The following is a 27,855-nucleotide window of genomic DNA, read 5'->3' on the forward strand; positions in this document are numbered from 1 at the left end:
GTTTCTGTGGTTGGAGTAGAGGTGATCTAGAGTTTTGTATGTGTTTCTGTGTGTGGAGTAGAGGTGACCTAGAGTTTCTGTGTTTCTGTGTGTGGAGTAGAGGTGATCTAGAGTTTTGTATGTGTTTCTGTGTGTGGAGTAAAGGTGATCTAGAGTTTTGTATGTGTTTCTGTGTGGAGTAGAGGTGATCTAGAGTTTTGTATGTGTTTCTGTGTGGAGTAAAAGTGATCTAGAGTTTTGTATGTGTTTCTGTGTGTGGAGTAGAGGTGACCTAGAGTTTTGTATGTGTTTCTGTGTGGAGTAAAGGTGATCTAGAGTGTTGAATGTGTTTCTGTGTGGAGTAAAGGTGATCTAGAGTTTTGTATGTGTTTCTGTGTGTGGCGTAGAGGTGACCTAGAGTTTCTGTGTTTCTGTGTGTGGAGTAGAGGTGATCTAGAGTTTTGTATGTGTTTCTGTGTGTGGCGTAGAGGTGACCTAGAGTTTCTGTGTTTCTGTGTGTGGACTAGAGGTGATCTAGAGTTTTGTATGTGTTTCTGTGTGTGGAGTAAAGGTCATCTAGAGTTTTGTCGCTTCTAGTTACACAGATGTCATGCTGGTAAAAACTAAGTAAGACAGATGTTTCCCTGCATTACAATATTACAATTATTCAGGTCCTGTTGATAGGATGGTCTGGAACGAAGCTTGTCTAGTTTGTTCTCTGGTGATTGGTAATTTACAAATAGAACAGAGCTTGTCTAGTTTGTTCTCTGGTGATTGATCATTTACCAATAGAACAGAGCTTGTCTAGTTTGTTCTCTGGTGATTGGTCATTCACCAATAGAACGGAGGGTACAGGTGTTGATCTCCTCAGGGTGCCCACTTGTCTGCCTCTTTTGCAGCGTCTCTTCCTCTTTCGAGTCCCGGGATTAGGGCCTGGTCTGAGCAGTATGTCAACAGCTGCCAACTTGTTGAGGTAGAAATCTTCATCAAAATGGAAGTTAGGGATCACTGTTCTGGTGTCCAGAAGCTCTTTCGATCATAGGAAACAATGTCCGAAATAAAAATTCAGATCAGCACACTGCAGAGCCATCTTCATTCATCTTCGCACACACACACACACACACACACACACACACACACACACACACACACACACACACACACACACACACACACACACACACACACACACACACACACACACACACACACACACACACACACACACACACACACACACACACACACACACACACACACACACACACAGTGAAGATCTGAGCCTGCTCACCGGGCCTTGTCTAGTCCCTGCCCCCTGTTGGTCAGCCCCTGAACCGATGGAGTCCTGGCCTAGCAGGGAACACAATGTGTTTGGCACATTTACTGATATTCTTGCTTGATTTCTGCAATGTGCTCATTTTTGTTTTTGTCAGTCTTGTTTTTTAGTGGCACAAAAGAAGTGAATACTAAATGTGGGATAAAAAAAGGTGGGCTATACTGTATTATAATGCATTATTTTGAGCAGCTTTGTGTTGCTAATGTACAGTCACTGTGTGCCTGCAGACTATATGGCTACAGGGGACCCAGAAGATTAGCTACACAGATAACATCTGAATGATTCATTAGGATAACATCTGACTGACCCACACAGTCACAGACAAGCTCTCCTAGAACATTTAGGGACATGTATACCTTGCATTACATTAGATTCACTAATTTTCTAAAGTATACCATAGTATTGTTATTTCACATTTTCATGTTGTTGAATATGTGAGCCTATAATTAATCAGGGGGGGGGGGAATCAGCAAGTTTTTCATTAATGACTAAAAGAAAACACTTTTGGTCACAACAAAAGAAACACAGAAACTATTTTGAGTGCTTCATGAATTCATTTCAATGTCACAAAATAGCTATAGGCCCATATATTTCTGTCCATAGCTTTGATTATATCATATAGATTGGATAAAGTGTTCATGGCGTCTCTAGTTGAATAGTCAGAGCAGCGGGGCGTTTTCCCCGCTGTTATTGGCTATACAACCGGGAGAGGCGTGGCTCCGTTAGACAAAACAGTCAACGCGCCTCGGTCTTAACCATACAAACCGCCGTTAAACTCCATAGAAGGAGGTCTCAATCATACAGAAAAGCAACAGCTATAGACCAGCACCCCTATCATACATTTATTTTGACAGTGTGCACATCCTGCACAGACTTATTCTGCAATAACTGACCGTATCTGTTGGTGTTTGGTTTTGGTCCTAAATCAGCAGCTATGGATTTGGTGTGGCTGGTGTGTTTGGCTGTGAGCTTCGGAACCGGGTTCGCTTCTGCAGAGAGACACAGCGTCTTCTGGAATAGCACAAACCCAAAGTAGGTGTTCTTCATCTCTTTCTCTGTGTGTTTGTGCGTATTTTGGTGTAGCACACATTAAAAGTGTGTGTGATTTCTGTTTACGCGCACCTAGTGCTCAACTCACTTTGAGAATGCTTATCTGACACTACTAGGCCTACTCAAGTACACTTTCTGTCATGGGATAAATACTGTTTGTGTCTCATCCACTCAATGGATAGCCTACGCGCTGAATTTCATCGGTTCTTTACCAGACATCCCACCCCACTGGACACACACGGCCTGGTTGAATCAACGTCGATTGCACGTCATTTCAATGAAATGTTGAACCAATGTGGAATAGAAGTTGACATCTGGATTTTGGTATTTATTTTATTTCTTCCACTTGTAGGATATTAGGTGTAGGCTGTGTGCCTTGTTGTATTAGCTGTCTGCTTGCCCCTTTAACCAGGTAACATCATTATATTTAGGCTATGGTAGCAGCAGGGCATAAACAGAGAACAAGGGGAAGATTGGGAACGAATTCTGAGACAGATGGACAGACGGAATCAACCATATATATGATCTCGATACAAAGATAGACTCCCTCACACAGCATAGCATAAAAATAAATCCTGACATGAACCAACTCGACCTGAGTGTCTGAATCCAGACTGTATGTCTGTGTTTCACTCTATTGGTGCTGTTGACAGTCTGACACTTCAGCTCTCCTAAAGGGGGAAGGGGGGGGTGGGGGGGGGGGACATGTCCAATGCTGATTGTTTTGGGGTCAGAAATTGTAACGCTACCCTGCCACTCAGTGGGATCAATGGAGCTTGACAGGTGTATGCGAGGCCATGTGATTTATTGAGCTTTTAGCACAGAGCTGAAGATGGTGAGGAAGAAGAATGGATTATTTTATAGAGGAAATGGACAAAGACTGAGGGGTCACGTTTTCAGCCGACTCTGGGTCGATGTTATTGTACCTTCTTCTCCTTAGGCCAATGATGATGACAGAGCACTAAATTAGATTTCCTATGAAATGGGAAAGACATTGGTTTTGTAATTGATTTAATGATGTGAGCACAGGTAAATGTTGTTGACTAATCATACCTTGTAATGAGTTGTGACGAAATGGGTTTTGTCAGTGTGAGTCAGTCGTGTACTTTACCTGTTCCATACGCAGGTCTGACTTTACCTGGGTTTGTCGGTATGACATCACTGAGACGGTGCCTCGAGCACAAGGAACATGAATTCTGTTGATCAGGTGACATGAGGAGGAGGAGAAGGACATCTGAACCAGACTCTTAGGCCATAATGAGAAAAGAAAGAGGTTATAGAGGAGAAATCAGAGCATCAGAGTTGTGGGGCAAGTGAGAATTGCTATAAATGCAGAGAAATACAGAAAGAACGTGTGTGTGTGTGTGTGTGTGTGTGTGTGTGTGTGTGTGTGTGTGTGTGTGTGTGTGTGTGTGTGTGAACATTTGACCAACTGGGGACATTTTGTTGATCCCCACAAGATCAAATGTTATTTCTAGGGTTAGGATCTAGGGTTAGGATAAGGTTATGGGTTAGGGTTGGGGGTTAACCTTGTCCCCACAAGTTTAGCTGCGCAAGACTGTGTGTTCTTTAATCCGGCTCTGGACTACATTCCCACTAACTTGCATAACAACATCAACAATCATAATGTACACTAATCCTTTTCGTAGCAGACTAAAGATAGACTAACACAGAACCAGACAATATGTTCACACGTCACACATGTACTCTAGACACAAACAAGCATGTTCAGACACACACTCTCACATACATTGACACAGTCACACATTAACAAAAACAACCAACATGGTAACTCGCCGCGCCAGTTTGATGTGGAAGCTGTGATGCGCTCAGTGTCCACTAAAGACCGATAGACTCACACTGATAACTATTACTCATGATACAAGCTCTACTCACATTCTGTACTGCATATGTCTCACACACACACTTTTCCCCAGAAGTCTTTATCTAAAGTCTCTGAAAACCTCCAATTGGCATTCAGTGAATGTGGTTTTCAGAAGGAGATTAATTACTGTTAAAAATGAAGACTTAATCCTAGTCTGGCCTGTACCCACCTGCTATTGTTACCACATTTTTACTGTATAATCGTTCGTCCTTCTCTTTAATCCCTCGTTCTGTTTCCATCTTTTTCAACTTTCTCTTTCTCTCTGGGCAATTTTCAGTCTTTCAGCCTGAAAGCCCAATCTGGTCCCTCAACTCTTGTCCCATTTTACACTGTGTCTCAACCACCTGATTCACTCCCATGGGATCACTGAGTCTAATTGATTCCTGGCTGATTGATCTAAGGCGATCAGGTGTAAACTGATGTTTACTGACTGACTTCAGATGGTAACACACAGATCGCTCAGTGTGTGTGTACAGTTGTCAGTCTCCGACCTGACTGGTGTAGAAACTGGTTTTTCGCAGTCTGTTCCAACCTTGTGTTATAGCCTGGTGTGTGTGTGTGAGAGAGACTGGGCTTGTTTCGACCTGATCTAACAGCTTAATCATTAGTTCTGGCGCAATGCCTTGTTACTGGAAGTGTTTTTTTTGTTTTTGACTGAGGGTGAGTGTGTAGTGTTGCCTGAACTCCAATGTCAGAGAAAGGGAGGGGCCCTATACGTAGGCGATATTACGGAGCACTGGTAAATCAGTGACTCACATGCGCACACACACACACACTCTCTCTCTAGGGGCAGGAGGGAGGAGTTGGGTGTTAATATTAGTAGCAGCCAGCATTCCACACTACCCCTGTTACTATACTCAACTCTGTCAGCTGTGTTCGACCCCCCCCCCCCCCCTTCCTTCCTTCTCTCCCTCCCTTCTGTACCTGTCCGTTCCTCTCTCCATCGCCACTCCCTCTTCTCCACACCAGCTGCGTCTTCTCCAGCTTGTTATTGCCTGACCATCTCTATCTCTCTTTCTCACTCTCTGTTTCCATGAGTTCGTCTCTATCACATATTCAAGTATTCATGTTCTCCTCTCCTATATAGCTATATATTTCCAATTCTCTGTCTTCTTTTGTCTTTCTCTCTCGTGTTGTTGAGGTGTTGGGCTTGTCTGAACAGATATGTCCTAGAGGAAGAGGTTTAGGGTTGTGGTGGCTGGTGGGGGAAGAGGGTGGTTTGGTTGTAAAGTTAAATGTGTGATTATTTTTTTCTCTGTTGTAAAGCTCTTCTTTCCTCTGGCTATATTCCCCTCTCTCTATTCTGAAACCCTCCCCTCTTTCTATTCTGAAACCCTCCCCTCTCTCTATTCTGAAACCCTCCCCTCTCTCTATTCTGAAACCCTCCCCTCTCTCTATTCTGAAACCCTCCCCTCTCTCTCTTCTGAAACCCTCCCCTCTCTCTCTTCTGAAACCCTCCCCTCTCTCTCTTCTGAAACCCTCCCCTCTCTCTCTTCTGAAACCCTCCCCTCTCTCTCTTCTGAAACCCTCCCCTCTCTCTCTTCTGAAACCCTCCCCTCTCTCTCTTCTGAAACCCTCCCCTCTCTCTCTTCTGAAACCCTCCCCTCTCTCTCTTCTGAAACCCTCCCCTCTCTCTCTTCTGAAACCCTCCCCTCTCTCTCTTCTGAAACCCTCCCCTCTCTCTCTTCTGAAACCCTCCCCTCTCTCTCTTCTGAGATCGACCTCTCAATTAAATTTAAATTCAAGGGGCTTTATTGGCATGGGAAACATATGTTAACATTGCCAAAGCAAGTCTCTCTCTCTCTCTCCCACCTCATCTGTCACTCTGGGTCTCTAATCCTACAGCAGAATGAGGGGGAAATACACTCGCGCACACAGATTACAGATGATCTGAGCTGTAATCTGACTAGCTGACCTATAGACACTAAAATCGTCATTCTGCTGCTTTTTATATTTAGAATAGATTATATCCCTGCTATCTCTCTGGCGTAACAGACGTGTGTGTGTGTTAGTAAATCTGAAGCTCCTTAAATATGTAGAGGAACATATCCTACATAGAACAATCAGTTAAGGGAGCCAATAGGATAGCTCCAGTCAGTCAGTTACACAGCGTATAGTTCTGTCCATTCAATCACATCTAGGCATATAGCTTGTTTCCTGCTGACATAACAGCTGTCTTACCGAACTCTCTCACACACATTATCATGGATGTAACATAAAACAACGTTTTGCCGTGTTTAATATAAAAATGTACTTTAATTAGCACCCCCTGGGCCCCCTTCCATCTCAGCTCTTTCTCTCGCCTCCTTATCTATGGTCCAGACTTCCTCTCTCTCTCTGTCAGTCCCTCTCTTTCTCACAGACCCTGCTCTGTTTTCCTGAGTAGTTTTCCACACAGATCACAGCAGCTTGCTTAGTCTCCCCACTGTTCCTGTTTGACTCAATTCTGCTATACTGAGGACTACGTTATCACATTGTGTGTGTAGGGTCATGTTTGTGTGGCCAGTATCATCTCGTGCAGTGTTTCAGAGACGGCTCTCTGTTGCCCCCTAAGGGCCACGTCCAGTCAGCTCAGCTCAGGCCTGACTGACTTCTCTGTTTGAAGCAGCCGGGATATTTCCAACAAGAATTTTTGCAATTCATGACATTCACTTTGAATGAAAATAGTTTTGACCCCAACCGTGTTATTCTGTATAATCCAGATTGAACCCTGGTTATTTGGAATGTAATCGCCCTGGTTGAGAGACCTGTGAGTCTAGTTCTCCTCATTGACCCAAACCAAGCTGCATATCTAGCAACCTGCCAACACGTAGCATTTTTCTATTCATCTGGAAGAGAGAGTTGGGAACAGAAAGTGGGGGATGGGTAAAAGAGAGGAAGGGATTTGTGTTGAGAAATTAGGCTGTCATGTAGAGCTCTGATATTGTTACCTTTTTTAAGAGCAAGGGAAGAATAGAGGGATGAACGGAGGGAGAGGGGGATGGGTTAATTAGAGCGCATAAAGGGGAGACAGATGGAGAGATGGGACATGGATGAATAGATGGCTGGCTGGAGGGAGGGGAGAAAAGGCTGTGTTGACATTTTAAAAGGCTCTCAAACCCTGCAATTCCTTATAAAGAATCACACATCCCATGAATAGGTGGTGGTGGTAATAAGTGGAGTCTGGATGTGATAATGGGGGTTGGGACAGAATGATTAGACTCGTGTTATTCTGATCTGTTGGAGCGTGACAGACAGAAGAATGACCTCTTTGGAACTCTCCTCTCAGGAGAGAATGTGGGAGATTAGAGAGGTTCTACTAGAGTAGTTAGTGTACAATACTGTATTAGTAGATACAACAACTAAAACCCAGATTACAACTGACAGGCCTATATCCTCTTGAGTTGAGCTGTGAATGTGGGATACCACAGTGAATTAATAGGGTCATTTATACGCCTGTGTGTGCAGATGTTATAGTTGTATGGTGTGAGAGAATTCTATATGAGAAACACAGGAGGGGCCATAGGGAGAGAAGAGAGATGGCCTATAAGTTGGGAAAGAAGGGAAGAGAAGAGAGGGGTGGGAGGTGAATCTAGAGGGGAGAGATGTGATAACAGCATGAGATGAGGAGAGGACTTCAAAGCTGTTGAGAACTTAATGAGGTGTTAAACAACTCACCCAATCACCCTACTGTCATAACCACCTACCACACACACACTCAAAGCAAACACACACACATCTGTGACACAGTAGCAGCTCTGAGAACTGTTCAGTTCAGAGGAGAGGTGAAGGGAGACTACCTTCCACCCTGGCTGTTTACACACACCTCAGTGAGACAGACAGACAGACACACACACACCTCAGTGACAGGCAGGCAGACAGGCAGGCAGACAGGCAGGCAGGCTCTGGTCTGCCCTGATAAACAGATGTGCTCAAGTCCCTGGGGTGTGAGGCGGCCTGAATTCTGGTATTCAGAGAACCTCACCCTCACCCCCCTGCCTCTCACACACGCGTAGCTATCACATTAACGCAACTCTCACTCTCCTGTGAAGAGAAGGACGAAGGAGAGGGAAAGACGAGAGAAAGACGATACTGTTCGGAGGGAGGGAGGAAAGGTCGCTTGTGTTCCAGTTGTGAGTGTGGCCCTGTGTCAACTGGCTTCAATCAGCTGGACTTCTCCCAGATCCCTAGGCAGAGATTGCACACACTCACACAACCCTTCCCATTGATAAGTATGGCCGTCAACATTACTGTAAATTAAGCTTCATCATGAGTATTGTACAGAGTAAATTATGGGCAACATGGACCACGTGCAAAATGCTGAGAGCCATAGTAGCTACAACATACCTCACCTTATCATGTCTACATCAGCCTCTACTAGTGAGCAGAGGACACTGAGCACAGCCTTGGGGGTGAAGGGTGGGGCGCAGACTGGAGTCGTCAGCTCCAGGGTTTATGTCTTTGGGGGAGGGGTAATTACACCCTATTCAGAACCCCTCCTCCCTTTGTGGGCAACAGCTTGACTCCAGATAGCTTTTAATTAAGTAGGCTCCAGAAGAGCTTTTAATTAAGTAGGCTCCAGAAGAGCTTTTAATTAAGTAGGCTCCAGAAGAGCTTTTAATTAAGTAGGCTCCGGAAGAGCTTTTAATTAAGTAGGCTCCGGAAGAGCTTTTAATTAAGTAGGCTCCGGAAGAGCTTTTAATTAAGTAGGCTCCGGAAGAGCTTTTAATTAAGTAGGCTCCGGAAGAGCGTTTAATTAAGTAGGCTCCGGAAGAGCGTTTAATTAAGTAGGCTCCGGAAGAGCGTTTAATTAAGTAGGCTCCGGAAGAGCGTTTAATTAAGTAGGCTCCGGAAGAGCGTTTAATTAAGTAGGCTCCGGAAGAGCGTTTAATTAAGTAGGCTCCGGAAGAGCGTTTAATTAAGTAGGCTCCGGAAGAGCGTTTAATTAAGTAGGCTCCGGAAGAGCGTTTAATTAAGTAGGCTCCGGAAGAGCGTTTAATTAAGTAGGCTCCGGAAGAGCGTTTAATTAAGTAGGCTCCGGAAGAGCGTTTAATTAAGTAGGCTCCGGAAGAGCGTTTAATTAAGTAGGCTCCGGAAGAGCGTTTAATTAAGTAGGCTCCGGAAGAGCGTTTAATTAAGTAGGCTCCGGAAGAGCGTTTAATTAAGTAGGCTCCGGAAGAGCGTTTAATTAAGTAGGCTCCGGAAGAGCGTTTAATTAAGTAGGCTCCGGAAGAGCGTTTAATTAAGTAGGCTCCGGAAGAGCGTTTAATTAAGTAGGCTCCGGAAGAGCGTTTAATTAAGTAGGCTCCGGAAGAGCGTTTAATTAAGTAGGCTCCGGAAGAGCGTTTAATTAAGTAGGCTCCGGAAGAGCGTTTAATTAAGTAGGCTCCGGAAGAGCGTTTAATTAAGTAGGCTCCGGAAGAGCGTTTAATTAAGTAGGCTCCGGAAGAGCGTTTAATTAAGTAGGCTCCGGAAGAGCGTTTAATTAAGTAGGCTCCGGAAGAGCGTTTAATTAAGTAGGCTCCGGAAGAGCGTTTAATTAAGTAGGCTCCGGAAGAGCGTTTAATTAAGTAGGCTCCGGAAGAGCGTTTAATTAAGTAGGCTCCGGAAGAGCGTTTAATTAAGTAGGCTCCGGAAGAGCGTTTAATTAAGTAGGCTCCGGAAGAGCGTTTAATTAAGTAGGCTCCGGAAGAGCGTTTAATTAAGTAGGCTCCGGAAGAGCGTTTAATTAAGTAGGCTCCGGAAGAGCGTTTAATTAAGTAGGCTCCGGAAGAGCGTTTAATTAAGTAGGCTCCGGAAGAGCGTTTAATTAAGTAGGCTCCGGAAGAGCGTTTAATTAAGTAGGCTCCGGAAGAGCGTTTAATTAAGTAGGCTCCGGAAGAGCGTTTAATTAAGTAGGCTCCGGAAGAGCGTTTAATTAAGTAGGCTCCGGAAGAGCGTTTAATTAAGTAGGCTCCGGAAGAGCGTTTAATTAAGTAGGCTCCGGAAGAGCGTTTAATTAAGTAGGCTCCGGAAGAGCGTTTAATTAAGTAGGCTCCGGAAGAGCGTTTAATTAAGTAGGCTCCGGAAGAGCGTTTAATTAAGTAGGCTCCGGAAGAGCGTTTAATTAAGTAGGCTCCGGAAGAGCGTTTAATTAAGTAGGCTCCGGAAGAGCGTTTAATTAAGTAGGCTCCGGAAGAGCGTTTAATTAAGTAGGCTCCGGAAGAGCGTTTAATTAAGTAGGCTCCGGAAGAGCGTTTAATTAAGTAGGCTCCGGAAGAGCGTTTAATTAAGTAGGCTCCGGAAGAGCGTTTAATTAAGTAGGCTCCGGAAGAGCGTTTAATTAAGTAGGCTCCGGAAGAGCGTTTAATTAAGTAGGCTCCGGAAGAGCGTTTAATTAAGTAGGCTCCGGAAGAGCGTTTAATTAAGTAGGCTCCGGAAGAGCGTTTAATTAAGTAGGCTCCGGAAGAGCGTTTAATTAAGTAGGCTCCGGAAGAGCGGTTAAGTAGGCTCCGGAAGAGCGGTTAAGTAGGCTCCGGAAGAGCGGTTAAGTAGGCTCCGGAAGAGCGGTTAAGTAGGCTCCGGAAGAGCGGTTAATTAGGCTCCGGAAGAGCGGTTAATTAGGCTCCGGAAGAGCGGTTAATTAAGTAGGCTCCAGAAGAGCGTTTAATTAAGTAGGCTCCAGAAGAGCGTTTAATTAAGTAGGCTCCAGAAGAGCGACAAAGGGAGATCTGAAAGTGTGATTGTTTGTAGTGACTGAGATTAGCAACAGAATATGTGTTTTGACAGCTTTAGACAGGAACATGTTTTTAAGGAGAAGCTGTGGTTGGTGTGGAAATGAGGTGGATTCCATTCAGTTAGGAAAGTCTCTTCACTCTACTGTAGCAGTGCCGTTCTCTCGTGCCGTTCGTCTCAACCCTGTCATTACCAGTCGGAGTCAAAGGAAATTAATAAGAAAGGAACAGAATTGTTTGTCAATTAAGCGCTTGAACCGCAGACCGGCGTGTGTGCATGTGAAGGCTAAGCCAAAGATATCATCCTGTTTTGAAGTGGTGTAAGAAAGAGGCTAATCTTGCTATTAGCCCCGGCTAATGGGCCTAGGTACGGGCTCTGCTAACAATACATGTTGTGACAGGCAGGGTACTCTCTCTAGGTCTCTCTCTCTCACACACACACACGCAGGGGGATTAAAGGGGGTTAGAGACCCACATGGAGCCAGTGTGTCTGTCACTGAAGAACAACAACAACAGGAGAGAAAGGAGGGATGAAAGGAGGGAGGCAGGATACCAGATACCTCCTGTTCTAGGCTTTGATGCTTGGGCACACAGAAACACAACATAAACATGGAAGAACTGGCTTCTTCACACTGTCTCTCTCACACAAAGCTAGTGTATACATTAATATGAGCCCTTCCTCCCTAATTAAAGTGCCACCAGCTGCCTGTGATACAGATGCTCTCTCTCTTGTGGCACAGAACAGAGCCACACACCCGGAGTATGTGGCAGGGTGTTTGTGCTGCGGCCTGTGTGGATGTCTGTTCAGCCCAGGGCTGGGAACCAATGAGACTCTGACGTGCATATTATACTGATTACATCCTCATGGATAACAAGCTCTTACCCACAAACTCAACCTCTCTTCTAGAAAAGTGTGTGTGTGTACTCTGCCAGCACCACTGACTCCACTCGCCAACACAACTCAACTGTGTGAGCTGAATCCTTATAGGCCTAGAGGACAGCTGGAAAGCACTGACTCCACTCGCCAACACAACTCAACTGTGTGAGCTGAATCCTTATAGGCCTAGAGGACAGCTGGAAAGCACTGTTTTAATTTGATACCCAGATACAGCACTTTGTTTCTTTCATCTCTCTAACCTTCCTTCCTACCAGAAACATAAGTTCCACTGCTCTACCCACTGATCTAGGGTTTATTTCATGAGTTGTGTGTGTTAGACATTTGTGTCCGTTCACGTGTATACCTCAGTAGATTGGAGGGGTTGGAGGGAGGGAGGGAGGGAGGGAGGGAGGGAGGGCGGGCGGGAGGCCACAACAACAACAGTTAAAATCTAGAACCGAGATGGGGGGGGGGGGGGGGGGGGTAGTCATAAAGTCAATGGAGGGTGAAGATGAAAAGGAACACGGAGACTGTCTCCACCTCCCTCAATATTTATTTTTCATGGAGGAAGAAGTAGGAAGAGACAGAATCAGGGGTGAAAAGTCACTAGAGGAGTAAAAACAGTCACACCCACTGACACTCCAACAGGTGCAGAGGGAAAGAAAGGGAGGGAGAGGGACAAAGAGAGATGATAACTAACGCATTCAAATGACTTGTTTAGGAGGGAGAGAAAGGGATTAAATGACTTGTGTAGGGTGGAGAGAAAGAGATTAAATGACTTGTTTAGGAGGGAGAGAAAGGGATTAAATGACTTGTGTAGGGTGGAGAGAAAGAAATTAAATGACTTGTGTAGGGAGGAGAGAAAGAGATTAAATGACTTGTGTAGACAGAGCATGTATATGACAGACAGAGACAGAAGGAGAAACTGTCACTCAGAATCTTGTCTCCATGGACACAGCTGGCCAGTGAAACTCTACTCTTAAAACAACATGAGTGGAATGCTCCAGAAAACAGATGAGGGAGAGAGTTAAAGAGGGATAGGCAGAAAGAGTGTAGGCGTGTAGTGGTGTGTTCTTGTCTAAATAAATACATCAAACAAGTTCAGCTAGTGACTCCTGATTGGCTACTCACTAATTCTCATTGTCTGGGTGACAGGTCTACACCAGGACTCACGCAATCACACACGTGCCGCAGGTGCAAATACACACACACACACACACACACACACACTGTCCGTTTGGGCTGAGTCTTATTAACAGCTTTTTGTGTTTATGATTGTCCGTGAGTGTGTTTATTATGAGTGTGTGTGTTTGAGTAAGTTGGTTGTTCCATGCGTGTTTGTTCATGTGAGTGGAACAGCCCGCACAAACATGGACTCAGCTCTGTCATCCGGCTGGGAATGGGCCGTGATGATATCTCATAATGTTACGTTTGTTCCTTCGGTCAGTCAGAGATGACTATTAGATGTAAGGTCATCTAAAGATAATAGCCAGCCATGTCACTAACCACTCTCCTTCTCTTCTCTCTAGTTTCCTATGGGATGAGTACACAGTGGAGGTGAAAATCAACGACTACCTGGACATCATCTGTCCTCACTACACGCGCGGGGAGCTGCCGTCCCAGGAGGCTGAGCGGTACGTGCTGTACATGGTGGAGAAGGAGGACTATGATGTGTGTAAGCCCCACTCCTTCGACCAGCTGCGTTGGGAATGTTCCCGACCCTTCGCTGCCCACGCCCCCGAGAGGTTCTCCGAGAAGTTCCAGCGCTTCACCCCCTTCACCCTGGGCAAGGAGTTCAGACATGGAGAGAGCTACTACTATATCTGTAAGTATATCAATACTATAGTAGTACTACTACACATTTACTAATACCACTACTATCTATGTGCAGTACTACAATCTATGTGAATACTACCACTTAACATTACAATAGACTACTCTAACACAATGCTTGGGTATTTGTACTAAACCTCCCTCTCTTCTCCCTCTTCAGCCAAGCCGCTGCATCATCACGGCCAGGAGTGTCTGAGGCTGAAGGTGGATGTGGTTGGACCTCATGGTGAGTTCCATTCCCCTGTCTCCATCAACATGCTAGCATTAGCCTCTGTTAGGAAAACCCTCTAAAGGCTAAAGCTATGGTAGCATTAGCTTCCGTTCACATTAATGGCTAGGCTTAGTGTTCCCCATATTCAGTGGTGTTCCTGTTCCTGATGGGTGTTCATACAATCAAGTTCTTACCAATGACTTCTTGTCTTCTACAGGTTCTGGGAAGGCCAAGGCTGACAAAGTCAAGGATGGAGTGATGGAGAAAGCGATGGATGGAGGAAAGGGAAAGATAGGAGCAGGAGGAGTGCACAACCCCTCCAACAGGCTTCCAGCCGGTACGTCTCCCATCTGTCCATCCAGAGAGACAGTCAGATGTACAGCATTGACTCTGGATACTGGAAGTACGGTAGAATTGTTCCACTTGTTTCTGATAATAACATGTTCTCTCTCTCTCCAGATGACCCTACTGTGTTGGAGCCTAAGGTCCAGAAGAGTGTGGGTAGTTCAGGTGTTCAGCTGTTCTCCCTGTCGGTCTTCTTCACCCTGTTCCCTGTCCTACTATCCCTGTTACTATATTGAGACTGAGTTACAGAACTAGCTACAACAGAGACACTGTCAACCCAATGCTGGACATTGGCACAGAGAAGATTTTTATAGATATTTTTATATTTGCAACTGGACTGAGCTGTTGCTGTGTGTGTTTGTGTGTGTGTGATTGTAACGTGGATCGTTCCAGAGACGATGATCTTCAAGAGTATTTTCTGAAGGATATTTTTCTACATGTTTTTGTAAATGAAAGAGGATGGATGCCTTTTCACTCCATTTGATCTGTATGGAGACCTGGAAACCCCACTGACTCTGGAACAGATCTAACTGGAAATGTGATGTACTAATCATTATTAGAAAACTGACAAAGGGATAACTGTTTTCATGATTACCCTGAATTGATTTGTAACAGTGATTATACACGGAGTGTAAAACACATGATCAATACCTTCCTAATATTGAGCTGCACCCCCTTTTGCCCTCAGAACAGCCTCAATTCGTCAGGGCATGGACTCTACAAGGTGTCGAAAGCGTTCCACAGGGATGCTGGCCCATGTTGACTCCAATGCTTCCCACAGTTGTGTCAAGTTGGCTGGATGTCCTTTGGGTGGTGAAAGATTCTTGATATACACACAGGAAACTGTTGAGCGTGAAAAACCCAGCAGTGTTACTGTTCTTGACACACTCAAACCGGTGTGCCTTTTACCTACTACCATACCCCGTTCAAAGCCACTTCAATCTTTTGTCTTGCCCATTCACACTCTGACTGGCACACATACAAAATCCATGTCTCAATTATCTCAAGGCTTAAAATCCTTATTTAACCTGTCTCCTCCCCTTCATCTACACTGACTGAAGTGGAATTAACAGGTGACATCATAGCTTTCACCTGGTCAGTCTGACATGGAAAGAGCACGTGCTCCTAATGTTTTGTACACTCAGTGTATAATGCGGGTACATATTCTTTGTTCAATCTGAAATAGTTTGAGCCAAAGCCTACAGTAGTCCTCTGAAACGGCCTCATGTTTCCTCTACATGTAGAAACTATTGATGTGTATATATGTATGTGTATTAACTGACCTTCCTCTAAGCACGGTTTATGTCTTGTTTAGTGTAGTAGATACTCAGGTCAATGGGGACGTTTCTTCTTGACATGTCACTAAAATCAAACTAAAGTGTATTTGTCACGTCCACAGGATACAGCAGGTGTGAACAGTACAGTAAAATGCTTACTTGAAAGCTCTTCCTCAACAATTATAATTCACTGTACAAAACCCAATGATGTGACAGATGCATACTCTAAAGCACAGATTAGCACACACTAGAAAAAAACACACATTCTATGTTGTAGATATACACAGATACCTACATAACCAGATCCTCTGTCATTGAGATGGTACAACAGCTTCTAGTGAACAAATTGGGATTGTTTTAGTCATTGCTGGTTTGCTTTTGTACGTCTTTATGGTTTAGTGTTGAACAGATGAGTGTATAGGAACGAGATGGAGGGAATAGGAGTTGAGGGAAGGAGGAGAGCAAAGCGGTAATGACAGGATTCTGAGAGGGTGTTGTGATGGCTGGGAGCTGTGCTTCCTTTACTGATGGGCATTCATTGCATACTGATATACTGTAAACAACATAACCGGTACACTGGATATTATGGAGTGTGTATAGCACTGTAGGTTGGTGGCACCCTAATTGGGGAGAACTGACTCGTGGTAATGAGTGGAATCGGTGGAATGGTATCTCATACATAAACACGTGGTTTCCAGGTGTTTGATGCCATTCCATTCGCTCCGTTCTGGACATTATTATGAGCCGTCGTCCCCTCAGCAGCATCCTGTGGTTTACAGGTGTTTGATGCCATTCCATTCGCTCCGTTCTGGACATTATTATGAGCCGTCGTCCCCTCAGCAGCATCCTGTGGTTTACAGGTGTAATGCAAAGGAAATCCCTACATACAGACACTATTATAACTTGTTTTTGTAAATGTTTGTATGGAAAATTTGTACATAGAAAAATATGTAAATAACAGCATTTGTTTAAAATGTGAACTTTAATGTAATTAAAAAACAGTGATATAATAAATCTGACTTGAGTGCTTTCAATTCTCACATTTTATAGCCAAAGGTAAAAAAAAATTGATGGTCACACTTTCAAAGTTGTTACTTTTGACACAATTGACAGCTGGAGTATAAAACTTTCCCTGTGACATTCTGACATTTTGTTTTGATGGTTGACAAAGGTGACTCCAAGCCCATCCATCTGATCTCTGAAGAAATCTCACCCTTTCGCCAACTCCCCTCATGTCTTTCCCGTGCTCTTCTCTCCTTCCCTCGCTTTTGCCGTTTCTGTCTTTCATGCTGGGCTGGTTTTCTCTGGCCATAACATCACAGCCCTATGGCCAAACGTCGGTGTGGAGATGGATGAGAGATACTATTTGGCCATAAACAGAGAGTACACAGTGGCTGAATACCTGACCACTGTGACTGACCCAAACTTAAGGAAAGCCTTGTGTAACGATGTGCGCTGAGAGTCGATGAGCAAGTTCAGGGAGTGAGTGTTTTAATAAATAAACAACTAAATACCAAACAAGAAATGCACAGACGTGACACTGGAACAGAAATGATGATGCCTAGGGAAGGAACCAAAGGGAGTGACATATATATAGGGAAGGTAATCAGGGAAGTGATGGAGCCCAGGTGAGTCTGATGACTCACCTGGTGCGCGTCACGATGGTGACAGGTGTGTGCCATAACGAGCAGCCTGGTGACCGAGAGGGCGCACACGTGAGACTTTGACTATGTACAGACTCAGTGAGCATAGCCTTGCTATTAAGAAAGGCTGCTGTAGTCAGACCTGACTCTGAAGAGAAGACAGGCTATGTGCACACTTCCCACAAAATTAGGTGGAAACTGAGCTGCACTTCCTAACCTCCTGCCAAATGTATGACCATATTAAAGACACATTTCCCTCAGATAACACAGATCCACAAATAATTTGAAAACTAATCAGATTTTGATAAACTCCCATATCTACTGGGTGAAATATCACAGTGTGTCATCAGAGCAGCAACATTTGTGACCTGTTGCCACAAGATAAGGGCAACCAGTGAAGAACAAACACCATTGTAAATACAACCCATATTTATGCTTATTTATTTTCCCTTTTGTACTTTAACCATTTGCACATTGTTACAACACAGTATGTATACATAATATGGCACTATTATTTTGAAACTTCTGTGAGTGTAATGTTAACTGTTCATTTTTATTGTGTATTTCACCTTTGTATGTTATGTACTTTACTTGCTTTGGCAATGTCAACATGTTTCCCATGCCAATAAAGCCCTTTAACTGAAAATGATAATACTAATTTGAGAGAGCACAGGGGGAGGAGAGAGGGGTGACAGTAGACCAAGAGCAAACTGACACCTGGGTATGAAAGTGCTACTCTCACTCTCTCCCTCAAACTCTCCCTTGTCCTTTTGTTCACTATCTTGTCTCTTCCCTCCCTCCCTCCCTCACTCCCTCCCCTCCCTCCCTCCCTCCCTCTCTCAATTCAATTCAAAGGGCTTTATTGGAATGGGAAACATGTTGACATTGCCAATGCAAGTGAAATAGATAAACACAATTAAAGTAAAAAAGTTCCAAAGGAATAGAGACATTTTGTCAATAGGGTGTGCAGGGTGAATACGTGGTCTGTCGTAAGCCAATTTTCTCAATACATTGTTTTCACTGAAAAAATGTCTGAGTCTGTTGTTAAGGATAATGCAGAGGATTTTCCAAAGGTTACTGTTGACGCATATCCAACGGTAGTTATTGGAGTCATTTGTCTCCACTTTTGTGGTTTGCGTTGATCAGTCCTTGGATCCAAATATTGGGGAAGATGCCAGAGCTGTGGAGGATGTAAAAGAGTATAGCCGATTGGAATTTGTTGTCTGTATATTTTATCATTTCATATAGGATGACAACGCCACAGGCCTTTTTGGGTTGGAGGGTTTGTATTTTGTCCTGTAGTTATTTCAATGTAATTGGAAAATCCAGTGGGTTCTGGTAGTCTTTAAATAGCTGATTCTAAGATTTGAATTAGTGCATTTATATGTTTTGATGTTTGTTCTTAGTTATCTTTTACCGCCTCAGAAACCCGGATCCGGGATGACCCCCCCCCCCCCCCACACCCCCCCCTCCCCACACTGATTAGCATCACTAGCATAGCGTCACATTTAAATAGTAGCATCTAAATATCATTAAATCACAAGTCCAAGACACCAAATGAAAGATACAGATCTTGTGAATAAAGTCACCATTTCAGATTTTTAAAATGTTTTACAGGGAAGACAAAATATGTAAATCTATTAGCTAACCATGTTAGCAAAAGACACCCTTTTTCTTTGTCCACCATTTTTTCTCAACACCAGTAGCTATCACCAATTCGGCTAAACTAAGATATTGATAGCCACTAACCAAGAAAAAAACTCATCAGATGACAGTCTGATAACATATTTATGGTATAGGATAGGTTTTGTTAGAAAAATGTGCATATTTCAGGTATAAATCATAGTTTGCCATTGCACCCAGCATCACAAATCTCACCAAAGCTCCTAGAATTACTACAGACAGCAACGTGTATTACCAATTTACTCATCATAAAACATTTCTTAAAAATACACAGCACACAGCAATGGAAAGACACAGATCTTGTGAATTCAGACAACATTTCAGATTTTCTAAGTGTTTTACGGCGAAAACACAATGAATCGTTATATTAGCATACCACATATGCAAACGTTACCAGAGCATTGATTCTAGCCAAAGAGAGCGATAACTCAACATCGCCAAAATATATTAATTTTTTCACTAACCTTCTCAGAATTCTTCAGATGACACTCCTGTAACATCATATTACACAATCCATATAGACTTTGATCGAAAATGTGCATATTTAGCGGCACAAATCGTGCTTACACAATGGAAATAGTGTTCAACTACTCAAGCAATCTGGCCGGCGCCATTTTGAAAATACAAATATTTTTAACAAAAACTATTCATAAACTTGACTAAAAAAATACAGGTCGGACATGAAATGAAAGATGTATTAGTTAATAATGCAACCGCAGAGTTAGATTTTTAAAATTAACGTTACTAGACATACAGTGTGCGTTACAGCCAGACTAGTGACGCAATAACGGCGTCACTATTCACCATTATTGAGTTTACATTTTTCCACATAAAAACGGAATAACATCATAAATAGCTCTTACTTTTCGACGAGCTTCCATCAGAATCTTGCCATGGTGGTTCTTTGTCCAAAAGAATCGTTGCTTGGTTGTAAAACGTTGCATTCAACTTCTGATATAGCAGCTAACACTAGCTAGCCATAGCTATTTTGCACCAACGTGTCCAAAACCTCAAGGCGCAATACTGTTGAAATTCCGAAAAATAGCAATATACTCGCATAATCTGATATAACTCGGTTTAAAATAGCTTCGTTATGATGCTTCTAACACCTATGTCTAATTAAATTACAGATGGATACATCTAACGTTTAAAATTGAGCGTTTGAAAATGGCATCCTGAGGTCCACTTCGCGCAATGTTCAGCTTCGAAAGGAAGGCTCCTCTCGCTCCTTGGCCTTTTATAACCTCTGAGAGCTACGCAGCGAGCCCATTCCACTTCTCATTGGTTACTGACATCCAGGGGAAGGCGGGTGCAGTTCATGTCGTTCCATAGGATATTCACAGACTTTCAAAACTGATCTGAAATCAGAGCTTCGCTCTCAGACCATGCAGTACCTGTCATGGATTTCGCTGTAGAAAGAGTTCTGGGTCACCCACAGACAAAATTCCAACGGCTATAGAAACTAGAAAGTGTTTTCTATCCAATAGAATTAATAATATGCATATTGTACGATCAAGAATTGAGCACGAGGCAGTTTAATTTGGTGACACCCAGAAATAAAAAATGCTAATTGCGCCACCTATTGGCAAAAGGTTATAGAGTCCAAAAGATTGGAGAAGAGGTTTATCCATACATCTCCGTTTTGGATAGATTACTCTTCGTGTTGTTGTTTGTTTAGTGTGTTTCAGTTTTCCCAGAAGTGGTTAGATGCTATGGATTATTCAATTACACTAAGCTGTTTTCCAACTTGCTGTTCCTTCTTTTTCCGTAGTGTATTTCTGTATTGTTTTAGTGATTCACAATAGTGAAGGCGTTGGCTTAGGTTTTCTGGGTCTCTATGTTTTTGGTTGGATAGGTTTCTCATTTTCTTTCTTTGTTTTTTGCATTCTTCATCTAACTCTCTCTCTGTCTCTCTCTGCCCTGTCTCCTGTGAAAACTCCACATCTGCTGGCACCATGTTGAGTTGGACTGCAGGGCTGCCCATAGAGGTGGTACCACCTATATGTACCAACCGGGGCTTACACAAGCTTTACAGTGCAAACAGAGGAGTTACCCAAATCTGTCATCTTCAACATAATATTTGAATATTTTATTTCCAAAATGCTATGTATCAATTTTCAGAAATGTTGGTAAATTTGCTTTTATTGTTAAAAGAAATTATGAAAAAGTTTGTGTTTTTCACTATCTGGTCACGGCATGGGGTTGTTCAATGACAGACATGTATTTGTTTAAAATCTATCACTTGATGGTTTAATTTCATAGAGACAAATATTATTCTTTTTTTGCAAAATGCTACAGTTGAAGTCGGAAGTTTACATACACCTTAGCCAAATACATTTAAACTCAGTTTTGAACAATTCCTGACATTTAATCCTAGTAAAAATTCCCTGTCTTAGGTCAGTTAGGATCACCACTTTATTTTAAGAATGTGAAATGTCAGAATAATAATAGAGAGAATGATTTATTTCAGCTTTTATTTATTTCATCACATTCATAGCGGGTCAGAAGTTTACATACACTAAATTAGTATTTGGTAGCATTGCCTTTAAATTGTTTAATTTGGGTCAAACGTTTCGGGTAGCCTTCCACAAGCTTTCCACAATAAGTTGGTTGAATTTTGGCCCATTCCTCCTGACAGAGCAGGTATAACTGAGTCAGGATGTAGGCCTCCTTGCTCCCACACACTTTTTCAGTTCTGCCCACACATTTTCTATGGGATTGAGGTCAGGGCTTTGTGATGGCCACTCCAATACCTTGACTTTGTTGTCCTTAAGCCATTTTGCCACAACTTTGGAAGTATGCTTGGGGTCATTGTCCATTTGGAAGACCCATTTGTGACCAAGCTTTAATTTCCTGACTGATGTCTTGAGATGTTGCTTCAATATATCCACATCATTTTCCTCCCTCATGATGCCATCTTTTTTTTGAAGTGCACCAGTCCCTCCTGCAGTAAAGCACCCCCACAACATGATGCTGCTACCCCCGTGCTTCACGGTTGGGATGGTGGTCTTCGGCTTGCAAGCCTCCCCCTTTTTCCTCCAAACATAATGATGGTCATTATGGCCAAACAGTTCTATTTTTGTTTCTTCAGACCAGAGGACATTTCTCCAAAAAGTACGATCTTTGTCCCCATATGCAGTTGCAAACCGTAATCTGTCTTTTTTAATGGCGGTTTTGGAGCAGTGGCTTTTTCCTTGCTGAGCGGCCTTTCAGATTATGTCGATATAGGACTCATTTTACTTTTTACTATTTTACTTACTAATTTTACTCGTTTTACTGTGGCATAGATACTTTTGTACCTGTTTCCTCCAGCATCTTCACAAGGTCCTTTGCTGTTATTCTGGCATTGATTTGCACTTTTCGGACACCAAAGTACGTTCATCTCCAGGAGACAGAACGCGTCTCCTTCCTGAGCGGTATGACGGCTGGGTGGTCCCATGGTGTTTATACTTGCGTACTAGTGTTTGTACAGATTAACTTGGTACCTTCAGGTGTTTGGAAATTGCTCCCAAGGATGAACCAGACTTGTGGAGGTCAACAACAACAAAAAATCTGAGGTCATTGCTGATTTATTTTGATTTCTCCATGATGTCAAGCAAAGAGGCACTGAGTTTGAAGGTAGGCCTTGAAATACATCTACAGGTACACCTCCAATTGACTCACATGATGTCAATTAGCCCATCAGAAGCTTCTGAAGCCATGACATAATTTTCTGGAATTTTCCAACTGTTTAAAGGCACAGTCAACTTAGTGTATATAAACTTCTGACCCACTGGAATTGTGATACAGTGAATTATAAGTGAAATAATCTTTCTGTAAACAATTGTTGGAAAAATTACTTGTGTCATGCACAAAGTAGATGTTCTAACAGACTTGCCAAAACTATAGTTTGTTAACAAGAAATTTGCGGAGTGGTTGAAAAGCGAGTTTTCATGACTCCAATCTAAGTGTATGTAAACTTCCGACTTCAACTGTATGTATCCGCCTCACTCTCAGAGAAATAAGTAGTACTGCTAGTTTTAACACAGTCAAATGTAACAAATAAGTACATTTTTATAAAAGAAACATCAATATAGACATATATTTTTTTGTTTAACCTGTTTGGCGTGCAAGCCCGACGTCGGTACACTTATGACAACAGCCAGCTCAAAGTGCAGGGCGCGAAATTCAAAAAAATTTTTTTTTAAATATTTAACTTTCACACATTAACAAGTCCAAGACACCAGATGAAAGGTACACCTCTTGTGAATCAAACCAACATGTCCGATTTTTAAAATGTTTTACAGGGAAGACACAATATGTAAATCTATTAGCTAACCACGTTAGCAAAAGACACCACTTGTCACGTTCCTGACCTGTTTTCTGTTGTTTTGTATGTGTTTGATGGTCAGGGCGTGAGTTTTGGGTGGGCAGTCTATGTTTTCTGTTTCTATGTTGGTTTTGGGTTGCCTGGTATGGCTCTCAATTAGAGGCATGTGTTTGACGTTTCCTCTGATTGAGAGTCATATTAAGGTAGGTTGTTCTCACTGTTTGTTTGTGGGTGATTGTCGTCCGTGTCTGCGCACCACACGGGACTGTAGCGTTTGTTCGTTCGTTTGTTATAGTCTGTACCTGTTCCTACGTGCTTCGTGTTTTATGTAAGTACTCTCGTTCAGGTCTGTCTACTTCGTTTTGTTGTTTTGTAAAATTATCAAGTGTTCTTCGTGTGTTTAGTTTTGTCTTGTTAATAAAGTATCATTATGTATTCACAACCCGCTGCATGTTGGTCGAATCACTACTCCTCCTCTTCGTATGAAGAGGGGGAGGAACACCGTTACAGAATCACCCACCAAACCCAGATCAAGCAGCGGGTTAACGGACAGCAACGACAGCAGCAGTGGGTCAAGGAGGATTGGACATGGGAAGAGATCCTAGACGGAGAAGGACCCTGGGCAGAAACAGAGGAGTGTCGCCGCCCCAAAGCGGAGCTGGAGGCAGCGAAAGCGGAGAGGCGGCGATATGAGGATGCAGCACGGAAACAAGGCAGGAAGCCCGTGAGTCAAACCCAAAAATTTCTTAGGGGGGGGGGGGGCTCTCGGGGAATATAGTTGGGTCAGTCAGGGGACTTGAGCCAACTCCTCCTGCTTTACATAAGGAGCCGGTGAGGGCGGAGTTGGAGGTGAGTAACGCAGAAACAGTAAAGGAGTTAATGGAGAAATTGAAGGAGAAAGATATGAGGAATGTACTGGTTTGGTGCATGAGGCACGGCATCCGTCCGAATGAACGTATTGGTGAGTTGATGTCACCGGGTACCGCTCTCCATACTCGTCCTGAGGTGCGTGCTAGCCGTCTGGTTAAGACAGTGCCTACACCACGCACCAAGCCTCCTGTGCATCTCCAGAGTCCTGTGCGTCCTGTTACTGCCCCCCGCTCTAGCCCTGAGGTGCGTGTCTCCAGCCTAGTACCACCAGTGCTGGCACCACGCACCAAGCCTTATGTGCGTCTTCAGAGCCCTGTACGCACTGTTCTTTCTCCCCGTACTCGCCAGGATGTGCGTGCCCTCAGCTCAGTACCACCAGTGCCTACACCAGGCTTCCAGTGCGTTTCCAGAGCCCTGTTCCTCCTCCACGCACTCTCCCTATGGTGCGTGTCTCCAGCCCAGTGCCTCCAGGTACGGCACCACGCACTAAGCCACCTGTGCGTCTCCAGAGCCCTGTACGCACTGTTCCTTCTCCCCGCACTCGCCCTGAGGTGCGTGCCCTCAGCCCGGTACCTCCAGTTCCGGTACCACGCACCAGGCCTATAGTGCGCTTCGAGAGGTCAGTGTGCCCTGTCCCTGCTCCCCGCACTAGCCTTGAAGTGTGTGCCGTCATCCCGGTACCTCCAGTTCCGGCACCACTCACCAGGCCTACTGTGCGCCTCAGCAGGGCAGAGTCGGCCGTCTGTCCAACGCTTTCTGCAATGCCTGTCTGCCCAGCTCCGTCTGAGCCATCTGTTTGCCCAGCTCCGTCTGAGCCATCTGTCTGCCCAGCTCCGTCTGAGCCATCTGTCTGCCCAGCTCCGTCTGAGCCATCTGTCTGCCCAGCTCCGTCTGAGCCATCTGTCTGCCCAGCTCCGTCTGAGCCATCTGTCTGCCCAGCTCCGTCTGAGCCATCTGTCTGCCCAGCTCCGTCTGAGCCATCTGTCTGCCCAGCTCCGTCTGAGCCATCTGTCTGCCCAGCTCCGTCTGAGCCATCTGTCTGCCCAGCTCCGTCTGAGCCATCTGTCTGCCCAGCGCCGTCTGAGCCATATGTCTGCCCAGCGCCTTCTGAGCCATCCGTCTGCCCTCCAGTCATGAGCTGCCTTCCGGTCATGAGCTGCCCTCCGGTCATGAGCTGCCCTCCGGTCATGAGCTGCCCTCTGGTCATGAGCTGCCCTCTGGTCATGAGCTGCCCTCCGGTCATGAGCTGCCCTCCAGTCCGGAGCTGCCACCCAGTCCGGAGCTGCCACCCAGTCCGGAGCTGCCACCCAGTCCGGAGCTGCCATTAGTACAGAGTTGTCCCTCTGTCCGGAGCTACCTCTCTGTCCTGAGCTGTCTCCTCTATGTAGGAGGGGCCTTAGTGAAGGTTCCTGGACCATGGTCGGGGGCGAGGGTCGCCACTCAAAGGACGCTAAGGAGGGGGACAAAGACAGTGGTGGAGTGGTGTCCTCGTCCACCGCCGGAGCCGCCACCGCGGACAGATGCCCACCCAGACCCTCCCCTTGAGTTTTAGGGGTGAGCCCGGAGTTCGCACCTTGAGGGGAGGGGTTCTGTCACATTCCTGACCTGTTTTCTGTTGTTTTGTATGTGTTTGATGGTCAGGGCGTGAGTTTTGGGTGGGCAGTCTATGTTTTCTGTTTCTATGTTGGTTTTGGGTTGCCTGGTATGGCTCTCAATTAGAGGCAGGTGTTTGACGTTTCCTCTGAGAGTCATATTAAGGTAGGTTGTTCTCACTGTTTGTTTGTGGGTGATTGTCGTCCGTGTCTGTGTCTGCGCACCACACGGGACTGTAGCGTTTGTTCGTTCGTTTGTTATAGTCTGTACCTGTTCCTACGTGCTTCGTGTTTTATGTAAGTACTCTCGTTCAGGTCTGTCTACTTCGTTTTGTTGTTTTGTAAAATTATCAAGTGTTCTTCGTGTGTTTAGTTTCGTCTTGTTAATAAAGTATCATTATGTATTCACAACCCGCTGCATGTTGGTTGAATCACTACTCCTCCTCTTCGTATGAAGAGGGGGAGGAACACCGTTACACCACTATTTTTACTCCATCAGTTTTTTACTACATCAGTAGCTATCACAAATTCAACCAAATAAAGATATAAATAGCCACTAACCAAGAAACAACTTCATCAGATGACAGTCTGATAACATATTTATTGTATTGCATATGTTTTGTTAGAAAAATGTGCATATTTCAGGTATAAATAATAGTTTACATTGCAGCTACAGTCAGAAATTGCACCGAAAGCAGACAGAAAAATTACAGACACCAACGCCAAATAACTAAATACTCATCATAAAACATTTCTGAAAAATACATAGTGTACAGCAATTGAAAGACAGGCATCTTGTGATTCCAGACAATATTTCCGATTTATCAAGTGTTTTACAGCGAAAACACAATATAGCGTTATATTAGCTTAGCACAATAGCAAACATAACAACAGCATTGATTCAAGGCAAAAATAGCTATAACGTATAAACCACCAAAATATATTAATTGTTTCACTAACCTTCTCAGAATTCTTCAGATGACAGTCCTGTAACATCATATTACACAATGCATATAGAGTTTGTTCGAAAATGTGCATATTTAGCGGCACAAATCGTGCTTATACAATGAGAATAGTGTCCATAACATCAAGCAATCTGTCCGGCGCCATCTTGTAAAGGCACCTTTTCTTATCAAACTATTCATAAACTTGACTAAAAAAATACAGGTTGGACAGCAATTGAAAGACAAATTAGTTCTTAATGCAATCGCTGAATTACATTTTTAAAATTAACCTTACTGCGCAATACAGGCTGCGATAACGCAAGGCTACACTGCAGGAAATGCCGTCTTATGCATTTGAAATTTTTCAACAGAACAATGAATTATCAGCATAAATAGTTCTTACTTTTCGATGAACTCCCATCAGAATCTTTTATTTTTTTATTTTTTTATTTATTTTTTTTGGGGGGGGGGGATGGATCAGCTTAATATTGCGGAAAGAATGTTGCTTCCAATGTAATTGTCTGCATCATTTCCAATCCCCCATATTTTTTGGGGGTAAATATATATATCCATTCACGTATGCATACATATACACATATATACATACACATACCTACATAGACATACATACTTTTTTAAAGAGTATACCTTTATTATTATTCCCTGCAAACCCTACCACCGATCCCCCAGTTGGAGTAAACTGATAAACATTTCTGTTTTTACCTTCAATTTATACATCTTATACACATTTTACAGACACAGTCTACTTTATAATAGTTCTCTCTTGTTTGTTCTTAGTCCTTCCTCTATTTCTGTTGTCCATCCAGTTTGATTTCCACTTGTAACTGTGCTATTTCACAATAGCTCCGCACCTATACACATTTCACAGATCCCGTATGCCCAACATTGTTTATCTTGTTATTAGTCCCACCCTTCAGCTCCACTCAACCTTTCCCATCTATCTTCCAACATCATCCATTTCGGATTTTTATTTGCCATATATTTTTCAACTGTGCTGTGATGCTTCACAAAAGATTTGAATCTTCCTATTCTCATAGCTTCCACGGATTGTAAATTAAAAATAAACATTTTTGCTAAAATAATTATTATATTATTGATTGATTGACTATGGCTTTTCAAATCCCCCAGTATTGCTATCTGTAGCGTTAGTTCTACGCAAATGTTGCAATTCTTCAACCATTCCTGGACCTGTGACCAAAAACGAGCAACATGCGGACAATACCAAAATAAATGGTCTAATGACTCTGCCTCCTCACAGCAGAATCTACAGAGCTGAGAAGATTGTATCCCCCATATATATAACATTCT

The 27,855-nt window shown here is 43.7% G+C and overlaps 1 protein-coding gene across 1 annotated transcript; it reads left to right on the forward strand.

The window, feature by feature from the left end:
• Positions 1 to 2,055: 2,055 nt before the first annotated feature.
• LOC129857119 (ephrin-A1-like) lies at positions 2,056 to 16,499 on the forward strand. The gene is made up of 5 exons (XM_055925064.1): positions 2,056 to 2,347; positions 13,349 to 13,644; positions 13,813 to 13,878; positions 14,081 to 14,200; positions 14,323 to 16,499. Exons 1-5 carry the CDS (start codon positions 2,250 to 2,252, stop codon positions 14,442 to 14,444), a joined length of 702 nt encoding a protein of 233 aa, XP_055781039.1. The 5' UTR covers positions 2,056 to 2,249; the 3' UTR covers positions 14,445 to 16,499.
• The last annotated feature ends 11,356 nt before the right edge of the window (positions 16,500 to 27,855 follow it).

The sequence above is a fragment of the Salvelinus fontinalis genome, chromosome 6 (genome assembly GCF_029448725.1).
Source record: "Salvelinus fontinalis isolate EN_2023a chromosome 6, ASM2944872v1, whole genome shotgun sequence".
In the NCBI taxonomy this organism is placed as follows: domain Eukaryota; kingdom Metazoa; phylum Chordata; class Actinopteri; order Salmoniformes; family Salmonidae; genus Salvelinus; species Salvelinus fontinalis.